The 12,552-nt window shown below is 38.4% G+C and overlaps 2 protein-coding genes across 2 annotated transcripts; one reads left to right on the top strand and one right to left on the bottom strand.

The window, feature by feature from the left end:
• Nucleotides 1–5,801: 5,801 nt before the first annotated feature.
• Nucleotides 5,802–7,161, bottom strand: LOC110913302. The gene is made up of 4 exons (XM_022158144.2): nt 7,046–7,161; nt 6,507–6,928; nt 6,120–6,416; nt 5,802–6,004 (listed from the first exon to the last, which is right to left on the bottom strand). The coding sequence occupies exons 1-4, from the start codon at nt 7,159–7,161 to the stop codon at nt 5,802–5,804; spliced, it is 1,038 nt and encodes a 345-aa protein (XP_022013836.2).
• Nucleotides 7,162–8,134: 973 nt separating this feature from the next.
• On the top strand, nt 8,135–11,941 carry LOC110910700 (kinesin-like protein KIN-14S). Its single transcript, XM_022155309.2, has 10 exons — nt 8,135–8,450; nt 8,535–8,659; nt 9,161–9,260; nt 9,333–9,629; nt 9,704–9,983; nt 10,066–10,227; nt 10,304–10,519; nt 10,626–10,827; nt 10,908–11,021; nt 11,110–11,941. Exons 1-10 carry the CDS (start codon nt 8,444–8,446, stop codon nt 11,812–11,814), a joined length of 2,208 nt encoding a protein of 735 aa, XP_022011001.1. The 5' UTR covers nt 8,135–8,443; the 3' UTR covers nt 11,815–11,941.
• Nucleotides 11,942–12,552: the final 611 nt, after the last annotated feature.

Genomic DNA, 12,552 nt, shown 5'->3' on the forward strand with positions numbered 1-12,552 from the left:
GATTGATTTCTGATAATAATTGCTCTTTTCTTGACTACCAGTTGACTCTTGGTTCTTACATTCTCGTTTAAAGTGACCTTTTCCTTTACATCGGAAACAGGTAACCTTTGACTTGTCAAAACCAAGTGGAGAAGCAGCCATTCCTCGGAACTCGTCTTTGCCAGTAATCTGTTGAAATTTTTCAGCTCTCCTGCAGGCACTAGCTAAGCACCACTTCACATCCATCAGCTCAAGCTCTTCTGCATCTATTTGGTCGTAATCTTCCTTTGTGAGCATCGGATTACCAATTCTGCCAGCAATCAAACTTTCATACGAATCTAACATGGCGACAAGAGATGCCATGTGTTGCTTTGCCACCTCAGGAGAAAGATTTTGACCATTCTGGATGTTCAGTGTCACATTGCACTGCAGATTTGTAGAGTTTTGCTTTTGAGGGCTAGGTGTGTTGCTGTTTGGATCAAAGCTTGAGAATGATGAAGTAGATCCACCACTTTGAGTTGTAGTACTTGCATTTGGACTTGCAGGACCATCAGCACTGAATGCAGTACTAATCTTTGGACTTTGACTGGGAGTGGCCTCAAACTTGTTCCCTCGATAGTACAGACTAACGTCTTGCTTTGCATTTGGATTTGTCATGATAGCTGTCTTTTGAATATCCAGCTCCTGCTCTTCGATTTTCTGAATAAACTGAGCCAAATTCATGCTCTCGGACTTCCTCATAAGTTTCACAACCATCAAATATGTTCCCCACTTATGCTGTGGTAACGCCTCAGCTAGTTTATCGACCCACTCATCGTCCTCTTTCTTGATGTCCAATCTACCCATTTCCAATACCAGATGACAATACCTATCAATGGTTTGTTTCGTAGTTTCATGATCGAAAGCTGTAAACATATCGAATGATTTCTTCAATAATGCCTTCTTGTTTTTGATCATGTCAGCACTCCCTCTGAATTTCTGAATCAAAGCCTCCCAGATGGATCTAGCTGTTCCGTTATGTTGAAGTAAGACAAAGATGTCTTCTTTAACTGCTTGCTGAAGGATGCTGATCATCATCTTCTCACTAGTGTACTTCAACTTATCAGCTTCAGTAAAATCATTGAAACCCTTTTCCAAACCACGTTCATTCTTTGGTTTCTCGTAATCTTTCAGTAAAGAACACCATGCGTCGAATCTGTAAGCTTGAACCCAATTCTCGAATCGGTTCTTCCAACCCTGAAAATCTTCAATGTACATGAGTTTCGGCGGTTTTTGATGAGTTCCCGTCTCATTCTCATTATACAACGCTTCAGCAGTGGTTACAGGGGCAACGGGTGTCGCGAATGCATTGTAGAACTCTTCAGCCATGTTTCAAAACTCAGATAATGCTTCGGGAAATACCTGAAAACACAAAAACAAAACACAATCAGTTTAGAGACTTATCAATTAATGGAAACAAGCTGGTATTCGAACTGGTGAATATTCTGTGCGGATTGAAGGTTGACACACTGTGCGGACAGCTATGACTCGGATCAAGTACGAATGACGTGACCCTTTTTCGTGTAGACTGACTGACTTTCAAATGACCTGATGAATACTTCAAACGAACAAACAATCAGGTTAAAAGTACTGAATACGCAACAGTGTGAGTTGATGAAATCAATCTAAGACTCGTTGTCGAAGATTTGCGAACTTGTTCCAATATGAAAGAACTTGATCGGAATGAAATGGATTACAAAGTATGAACTCTATACACCAACTCTCAATATGGGCCAATTCCTATGAATCACTTGGGCTAAATGAGAGAACTTGGGCCTATAACCTTTGAAAAACCAAACACTTACCAAGTCTTTGACCTGAAAACCCACTATGTCAACAATTTCATTTTTTCAATACTCTATTGATTATCAAACTAAGAATCTCATGAATTTAAACAACAACAAACAAACAGTTCACGTGATTACCTCTTTTAATGACTGACAAAACAATTGATTGGGTTGAAATGTTTTATCTTTATTTTTTTTTAAAAAAAAACTACACATGCACAACAATAGTGGTCTGACAACTTTTATTGTACTACAAAAACTATTGGGCCGCCCTTAATGAGCTGACACCTTTTTAACTAATCAGGCAATACAATTGCTCCCAACTAGTAATAACCGACAAATGATATGACATCGATAATATTTATTTCACATTCAAATTTAATTGAACCAAAAACACTGATGAATTAAACAAGCATTATGATTGGGCCGAAGAAATCTCTAGTGGGCTGACATCCTTTAATATTCACAAGAAATCAATTGAACTAATGAATTCCTATTCGACCTCAATACCCCTTATCCGAAATATGATTTGACCAAATATTTTTTTAAAAACTAGCCGACAATTGTTATTAATATCACATGGACTGATTTATCAATACAAGTGTGACCGATAACTTTAATTCACAACACCACATATTCATTAATATGATGACATGTATCGAAATTGGTGCTGACACAATATATGTCCTCGGTACAATATTAATTCTCAAAACTCTGATTGGGCCGTAGGAATTAAAGTCACATGGGTTGAACCTTTTACCTAATTAACTGACAACTTTTATATCATCATTGGACCAACAAATGATTCATTTCAACGACAAACTGATCACTTGATTGGGCCGATACAAGTTTATCTTTTAGACTTTCAACACTATCACATGTATCGATTAATCACATGAACCTATGACTTATGAATTAGAACCCATTTAATGATCATGCGAAATTTCAAGTACTGGCCGACATCTTTATCTTATCACTTCACATGCAATCCTGACAAATCACATAAATTGATTAACCTTTTCAAACGGTTCACACACTTCGAAGTATTTTTCAAACGGTGTGTCGGTTTTCAAACGATGTCTCGGTTTCAAACGGTGCACTTCAAACGGGATACATATTTCAAACGGAAAGGACCAATTTTCAAACGATAGGATCTTTAAATGGACACATCTTGGACCTTCAAACTATATGCATGCTCCAACAACTACAATCGGCCAATATTCAATAATCATCTTTCAATGATGATGTCACTTGATGTCATTAGTATGATGTCATCATCAAGAATCATGACATCATGCTTGATCCGAACCGTACCGAATCTGAGACTCGACATAAGACGAAGACGACAGATGACTGCACCAACAGTACTGGCTGTATTTGGGATCCTACGTATAATGGTAGACGTACCATACATCTGTTCCTAAGGTTTCTAACGTTTTCACGTTAGCTAAGGTTTTGACATTTTTCATGTCACTAAGTTTGGATAGTCGCCATTTGGGTTTGTCCCCAGTTATTTGGGCTTGTCCCCAGTTTGTTGGGCTTGTCCCCAGTTATTATGGGTTCATTCCCAATTATTTGGATTGGTCCCAAGTTTGTTTTTCTTACAGGATCTTGGAGCTCTAAAGTTATACAAGTTCTGACAATAAGGATCCTGGATCCTTGAAACTTTACTTTTCACAGTTTGTTTATTCAGCAATAATTTACAAGTATATAGAATCCTAACTTGGATTCTCTGGTATGTTATATTCTAACTTTTTCTAAGCTGCAAGTTGTCTCTTGTCCTTTTTGGTTAAGAATCATTGATCCACATTTTTCTGAACACTTTAAGTTTCCTGTTAAAAGTTTAACATTATCATCAGATTTCCAATAACTTTTCAGTTGTTTGGCAATGATATCTTTGAAAATAGAAAGCATACATAAAAAATAAAGAGGGAAGAAACAACAGGTGTAGCTAAAAAAAGTTTAATGTTATTACCCATTCATTATGTATCAAAATCATCTGGCCTGGATTTCACCAGCAAAACCATGGACCATCCATCCAGGCCGGATTGGGCTATCTAACAGTTAAAGTGTCTATGCAGAAATTAAAGTGCAGGAAGGTTAATAGCAAACGGTGTAGAAGGATTCATTTTCCACAAACAGAAGGATCTTCTTGTCTGTAAAGGCACTTGAGGAGTTATCCCTAACTCTATATTTTGTAATGATGATTATAGCAGGTCTTATCAGTAACGACAGGCAGTGTAACGACTAGTTACCAGCAGCAACGGCTAGTCCGCTTCTAACGGAAATATGACAGCTGTGAATCCTTATCACAACTGCCATATTGGGGACAATTGTTATGGCATGGATTTTATGCTAAGGATCATCTATCCTGAGACTGGGCATGGATCACGGATCCTTAACGGATTATGCAGGGAGTTTAAGGATCCAGAGTCTGAGGATCCAGGATCCTTAACAATACTTATGATTTCTAACAATTGTCACGTTTTTAATGTTTATATGCAGGTAATGGACGTTGTGGACTAATTCTCAGCTAGAATCTCGGGAATATTCCTTCAAGATGTCCCACATGTGCTATTTTCACGATGGTCATGGGGAGAAAACGTGGTCTTCCTTAATTTTCGGACTTGTTTGTTATTTCTAATTTAAGGGGTTGATCAAGTTTAGATAACACATTATGCAATAAGCAGAAAACACACACTCTCTCTCGTGAATATCAGCTCTCAAACACACTCACACTTTAGAAAATATTGTACAACACTTGATCAACTTCCGAAGTTGTAAACCTTTACTCGTTTAATGCATTTGGTGATCGGTAGTTTCCATCACCCGAGGTTTTTTATTCCGGAGATCATTCATTGATCAAGGACTTTTTCCTCGTATAAATCTCGGTGTTCATCGTTGATTTCATTTTCTACTCGTTCGTACATTTGTTCATTTAACCAAGCATCTAACCTCACAAAATCAGATTTGGTTGCATTATCCTTGTGTGATTTTTGACTAAAACAGTTTGGCGCCAACGTGGATTGAGGAATCTAATGTCGAATCAAATAACTCGCACGAATATCAAGGAATATATTGTCTGATCAAGTAACTCACACGAGAATCGAGGAATATAACATCGAATCGAGGAATCTTACGTCTAGTCGCACGTGTAATACATCGAGTCAAATAGTTTAAAAATATATAAATCCGATATATACGAGCCGTATAACCTTATACGGCCCGTATAACTGTATCATATACATTATATACGACATGGTAAAATCTTATTTTCACATGGTGTATACGAGCCATATAACCTTGGGCCCTATAAGGTTATACAGCCCGTATACAATATGTGAAAATAATATTTTACCATGTGTGATTATTGGGACTCTTGTTATATATATAATTAATAATAAAATATAATTAATAATAAAATATGATTTAAGTTGAAAGTACCTAAAAGCTTGATCAAAATAAATAGAGAAAAGTACATGGATAGTTCCTATAGTTTACAAAATTTTGAATTTGGTCTCTAACTTTCTAAAAGTATATAAATGGTCCACGTGGTTTGCATTTTGAATGGTAATTAATAGAGCTAACAAATCTAAAAGTTTTAGCATTTCCAAATTTGAGATTAAATGCGTAAGACTAAAGGGTATGGGGAGGCTCATCCCCATGAGGATGGGCCGCCACATAGGCGCCACATCACCATCTCATGGAGGATGGGTCTCCATGCATTTTGAGGGGGGTGGAGGATGAGCCTACCCAACATAATTTTTTATTGTTTAATTCGTTTTATTTGTTTAACTTTTATTTGTTTAACTTTTATTGTTTATTTTTTATTTGTTTAACTTTATAAAAACTATTCAACATTTAAATAAAAATAAGACATAAAGGAAGATAATAAAATCCATTACATAACATAAATAAAAATTACATAACCTAAAAAATTACGCTACCTAAAATTTGTAAAAAAAAGACTAGATTTAAAAATTTAAAAAAATTACACTACTCGTCTTCGTCTTCGTCTCTGTCACCGTCCCCGATGTTAACGTTGTTCCAAATATGTTCTACCAAATCCTGTTGAAGGTTTGCATGCGTGAAGTCGTTGGTTAGCGAGAACGAGTTTAAATCTTGTTGTGGCGGATCAACCGGGACAGTGTTCCCGTAAGATGCATTCTCATCATACTCACAAATCGCCCGACCTTCGTCTTCAATAATCATGTTATGGAGCAAAATGCAAGCGTACATACAAAGGCGCAACCTTTTCGGTGTGAACGCATGTGCCGGTTGTGCAAGGACGGCCCATTTTTTTTTGTAAGACACCAAAAGCACGTTCGATGTCTTTTCTTGCAGCTTCTTGACGCTTGGCGAATTTTTTCCTTTTTTCGTCCTCGGGATATGAAATAGTCTTTACAATTGTAGAGCAAGACGGATATATCCCGTCAGCAAGATAATGCCCACGTCTATACTCAACCCCGGAAACTGTAAAACGTGTGTCCGGGCCGGTTCCATTAACGACATCGGTAAAGATCGCCGATTGGTATAACACGTTGAGGTCGTTGAGTGAACTAGGGAGACCAAAGAAAGAATGCCATATCCACAAATCTTGTGATGCCACGGCTTCAAGTATCACGGTTGGATAGCCGTGATCACCTCGCGTATATTGGCCGCGCCACGCAGTCGGGCAGTTATGCCACCCTCAATGCATACAATCAATGCTACCAAGCATTCCCGGAAACCTGTGCCTTGCTTCATGAGCTTGGTACAACTGTTGAACATCATACGCGTTTGGTTTCCGCAAATAGTTTTTGCTATACAGTTTCACCACATTATGGCAAAACCGATACAAACATTCCCGCGTAGTTCTTGCCGACATCTGTAAGTACTCGTCCAAAGCGTCGGCCACTGTCCCGTACGCCAGTTGGCGAATGGCCGCAGTACACTTTTGTAGCGTGGTGAACCCTTCATAATTTTGAGCATCAGGTCGTTGCGTGAAAAACGGGTCTAGCCCCGCCAAATCATTAGCAATCCGTGTGAATAAGCGGCGACTCATCCGGAACCTGCGCCTGAAAATGTCGGCGTTGTAAAGTGGTTCATCCGAAAAAAATCGTTCACCAATTTCTCGTGCGCTCCTGTCGTAATAAATATATAAATACGAGTTAAAAAAAATAAGGATAATGAAATTTTGTAATGAAAAACCTTGGCGGTCTCTGTTAATCCGTATTCGTCTGGTAATAACATTTTCAGACGAGAAGTCTTCCTCTTCCTCTTCAATTAGAATCTGCCCCGCCCGTAGCACAGCATTTGCGAAAAACATCTCCTCTTCGTCATCCGAAGACGAGGGCCACCAAGGATTAGAAGCCATTGTGGATGAAAAGATAATTTTTTTTTATAAAAGTGGGGAGAAAATGGTATAAAAGTGAGAGGGTTTTGGGTTGAAAGTGGGGAAATTATGGTGAAAATAGGTGTTTTTATAGAAAAAGGATTTTTTTTTATTAAATAATGCCGTTATTCAACGGCTAGAATTCAAAAAGTAGGAGCGGCTACCACGGCTGTGGGGTGCCGGGTGTGCCGAGCCGAGCCCCGGGGAGCGGTGTGGGGGACCGGCGCCGGTCCTAGCCGGGCCTCAGCCGGCCCCATACCTTCCAGTCTAAGAAGAAGAGAGACCATTAAATTTTGATTCTGAGTTGATAATGCTGACCGTTATATTTTGAAAGTTTGATTACGTATAAAACACTTTAGCAACCAAATCCGACTATTAGAGCATTCACATCCAAGGCATCATATTCTCAGTGTGGTGTTTTTAAAATATAAAAAGTATAAAAAGTGGTTGTGAGTGAAGGAGAGAGAAAATGTTACTGTTCATCTGTATATTTGGGGGGACACTGTTCACCCACTATAATTTTTTAATATATATTGAAAGTGGTTGTGAGTGAAGGAGAGAGAAAAATGTAATGATAAAGGTATAAAAATATTATTTAATTGAAAAGGAGAGAGAAAAAATATTTGTTTTTAGTGAAAATATATTGATATAAGAGTTGTTTTTTAGTGGAATATATGTATAATTTTAAGGGGTTGGATGTGAATGCTCTTACATTTCATACTATAGAATCTATATATTTTTTATCCTCATAAATTACCATCGGTCACATTCAAAAATTAACAAAATCATCATTAACTGTAACAGTAAAACAGCCTAAAACCCCAATTCCCAAAGGAGAGCTAACAAAATCATCATTAATTGTAACAGTAAAACAGCCTAAAACCCCAATTCCCAAAGGAGAGCGAGCAACACACAAAAAAATATATACGTTAATCTAACAGAATAATACATGGGTGCTACTTTCTACACCCCCCTATTTACTTTTTTCACCCCCCTCCTCTCACATACTTACAGGTGGGGCCTGCGTGGGACCGACAGTTTTCCTCTCACAAGAGGGGTGTAATCAGGAAGGAGGGGGGTGTGTATAGAATGGGCCTAATACATACATTGCTGCAAAAGTGCAAATATATACGTTAATCGTCTTCTCCTTCGTTTCAATTTCTCTCTCTCTCTCTCTTCTTTTAAATCTCTGATACTCACTCCTTGTTCTCCACGATTCCTCTTAAAGTTTGTTCATCAAATCACAGTAGTTCATCACACATTAATGGCAGGTAATATTTGTTTTTCTCCATTATTTTGGGGTTTCTATCAGTTATATCTGCTCAATACTTGATAGCTTATGTTGAAACTTTCAGATAAAATTCAAGAACCGGAAACCCTAACCATGAACACAAAGCTCTTAGACCGTGATCCCGATCAAACAGTAGAAGAATCAGAGCAAATTCTTCCTATTTTCGAAAAATTGAGCAACAGAGTAACGGTATGCATTATAGAACCTTGGTTTGTTTTCTAACAGTTTGGTTTAGGTGTGTTTATTGTACGGTTTTAAATTGAAAGGTGACATGGCTGGCTGGTCCAATATAGCCGTTTACTTTAGTTAAAAAAAAAAAACAAACAAACAAAATCCACATGGCTGGCGTGGTCGAAGCCAGGCCACACCACACCCCTTATTTTTTAATATTACCTTGTGGATCCCACAATCGCCACGTGTCGAGCAATGCCCCAACCCAATCTCCTCCACACCCCGTAGTCTTAAAACCGAATCAAATTACATATTCGGTTTTCGGTTTGGTTTTCGACATTTGTTTGAATAGAATAAACCAAATAACCCAATAACAGATTATGGTAAAAGTTGATATAAAAAATTATCCGGTTTAGTTTGGTTTGGTTTGGTTCCAGTGAAAAAATATTCAAACCAAACCGATGAACACCCCTGGTTGATTTATTCTTGATTAACAACTCTGCACTTATTTTCTTTCAGAATTTGAGAAAAGAGCAGATCGAACTATGCAATGAATTCAAAAGTATAACTGCTGATTCTTTTCATGGATCTGAGGTTTTTGATGCTCTTCAGAGTCTTGGTAAGTTTGTTAATTTTACACTTTCAATTTGTGAACTCGATTTGATTGTTTATGATTATGTTGTGCCTATAGGTGAGGAACACGAGACGTTAAAGAAAAAGTATCAAGAAGAATGTCAAATGTTAAAGAATAGATGCCAGTTAGAGTGCTCAGAGAGAAGGCGTTTATATAACCAAGTGATTGAACTTAAAGGCAACATTCGAGTTTTTTGTAGATGCAGACCGATGAACCATGATGAGATTTCCAAAGGGTCAAGTTTGGTTGTTGATTTCGATTCAGCTCAGGAGAATGAGTTGAAGATGATTGGGCCCGATTCATCTAGAAAACACTTCAAGTTTGATCATATATTTAGACCTGAGGACAACCAAGGTAATTGTAGCATACATATGGTGATAATTTCGTTCTCGGTTATATATGAACACTTGATTTTACTGTGTTTGCAGAGGTTGTGTTTGCACAAACGTCACCTCTAGTAGTGTCGGTACTTGACGGATTCAATGTGTGTATCTTTGCATATGGACAAACTGGAACCGGAAAGACGTTTACAATGGAAGGAACTGCTGAAAACTGGGGAGTTAACTACCGTACTTTGAACGAGTTATTCAAGGTATCTAACGAAAGGAGTGATATTATGAAATACCAACTATTTGTAAGCATGTTGGAGGTCTACAATGAGAAGATAAAAGACCTCTTAGTTGAAGATACCGACCATCCTACTAAAAAGTACGGTTGTTGACCCATTCACTTAATTTTTAAAGAATTTACAAAACGCGTTGACTGAACTGTTGACATCTAAATGCCGCAGGTTGGAGATAAAGCAATCAGCCGAAGGAACCCAAGAAGTTCCGGGGCTATCTCAGGTGCGCGTGCACAAGACCGATGAAGTTTGGGAACTGCTTAAGAGCGGGAGTCGTGTACGTTCGGTTGGATCAACCAATGCTAATGAGCTTAGTAGCCGTTCTCACTGGTAAATTCTCATAACCTTATCAAAAAGCTTTTTAGTTCTTAAATCATATTGCTTACTGAAACCATGTCGTTTACAGCTTACTGCGAGTGACGGTTCTTGGGGAGAATTTGGTGAACGGACAGCGAACTAGAAGTCATCTTTGGCTCGTAGATTTGGCGGGAAGTGAGCGAGTGGGAAAAACCGAGGTTGAAGGGGAAAGACTGAAGGAATCACAGTTCATAAATAAATCCCTTTCGGCATTAGGAGATGTAATATCTGCTCTTGCGTCAAAAAACGCTCACATCCCGTACAGGTACCAATATCCCACTTCCCTAATCCCGGGCGTCTTACTAGTACTACCATCAAGTTTTTATTCTTATTCCCGTCTATTTTTTTTTTTATTTTTTTAATCAAATCAGGAATTCGAAGCTTACCCATATTCTGCAGAGGTCTTTAGGAGGTGATTGTAAGACACTGATGTTTGTCCAAATTAGCCCAAGTTCAGCGGACCTCGGAGAAACCATTTGCTCGTTAAATTTTGCAAGTCGCGTGAGAGGCGTTGAGCATGGCCCTGCTCGCAAACAAACAGATGTCAATGAGCTTTTCAAGTATAAGCAGCTGGTAATTGCGTTAAATATATTCATTAAATTAGGATAACAATTACTAATGTTGGGTTTATGTATTTTTTTTATCTTAAACAGGCAGATAAAGCAAAGCACGATGAGAAAGAAACAAAGAAATTACAGGATAGTTTACAGTCTGTACAAGTACGTCTTATTGCTAGAGAACACGTATGTAAAACTCTGCAAGAAAAGGTACACAACTTAGCTTACAAGTTACTTGCCATTAGGCTTTTTAGTGCTACGAGATAAAACATGCACTCACTCGATCGTTTATGTGTAGGTTCGGGATCTTGAAAACCAATTAGCTGAGGAGCGGAAAACGAGACAGAAACAAGAGAATCGAGCTCTTGCGGTGGCTTCTTCACACTCTTTACTTTCTTCAATGAAACATAGTCTGAGTACTATATCAGAAAAGAGACCGCCTTCAAAGATGAGACTTCCTCTCAGAAGAATCAGCAGTTTCATGCCATCCCCAGCTACCACACAAATACCGAGACCCTTTACTGCATCACGTTTCTCAAACGAGGACATAGAGAATCGTTCAAGACCCGCATCAAACTTTAAACCGCTTTCAAGAGCCCTCCAAGGATCATTCACTAGTCAAATAAAGCCAAAAAGACGGGCCTCTATTGCCACCTTTCATTCTGAACCAAGCTCAAGCTCGAGCACGATGACCACTCCCATCACCAGATCCAGTGCTGCACCTAGGATGAGGAGTGACCGAGTGGTGGGCAGGAGGCAATCGTTCGTGTGGCGCACGCAGCAATCTCCTTTGTGTCCATCATCAGCGTTTCGGTCAATGACAGTTGAGGCAACACCAGTGGCTGCACCGAGAAGCAGTAGGTTTATGGGGAGCCCTCATTCTCATATTGTTGGATCGTGGAAACCAAAGCATCCGACGGTTGTGGCCTTGCAACAAAAACAGTTGGTCTGGAGTCCGTTGAAATACCGAGGCACCAAGGGAGTTAGGAAGCCGTTTGTGTGATCATGAGTCAACCTAGTTTACAATTAACATATATAACTTTGGTGTTTGTGTTTTGTTTTGTTCCATTCTTTTATTCATGGTATATCATTAGAATGTATGCTTGATAATTCTCAAAATGTTGGTAAAATATTATGGTTTCTGTAAAGGAATTCAAAGCTTCTTGCGATTATTTTGGTACTTTTTTCAAGTTAAATAATCAAGATGTTATTATTTCATACACTAGAAAACATAACAAAAGTAGCATAATATTACCGCAAAAATGCAATGATTTGTACTGGTTCGTATGAATATTGTACGTCCATTACTTGGCCTTTAACCAAGAGATTACTTGTATGGAAAATCTAATAATCTAAAACTCAAAGCAAGAGAGGTAAATACGTAAATGTGAAACCGTGATTATAATAAGTTACAAGTTTGATACAATTATACAATATTTCTAAGGCTAGAGGGTATGGTGATGGTCTTTCAAGGGAGGATGATCCGCCACGTAGGCTGTCACACCCCGACCGCGTATAACATGCAACCGCGGCGGAAAACGTCGGGGAGTGTTGTGGACAGAATTAATTGTTATACAACCATGGAAATTAAAGTTACATTTTATTTATTAAACAAGGGTAGTACATTGTCTTAAACAGGAAAACAAAGAGTTTATAACATAGTTAACTAAGTCTATCTTCAGTTTTAGTCTCTAAGGCACAGGTCCGCCTTAGAATCATGATCATCGTCCTATGGAATAGC

The sequence above is a fragment of the Helianthus annuus genome, chromosome 6, assembly GCF_002127325.2.
Source record: "Helianthus annuus cultivar XRQ/B chromosome 6, HanXRQr2.0-SUNRISE, whole genome shotgun sequence".
NCBI classification, from domain to species: Eukaryota; Viridiplantae; Streptophyta; class Magnoliopsida; order Asterales; family Asteraceae; genus Helianthus; species Helianthus annuus.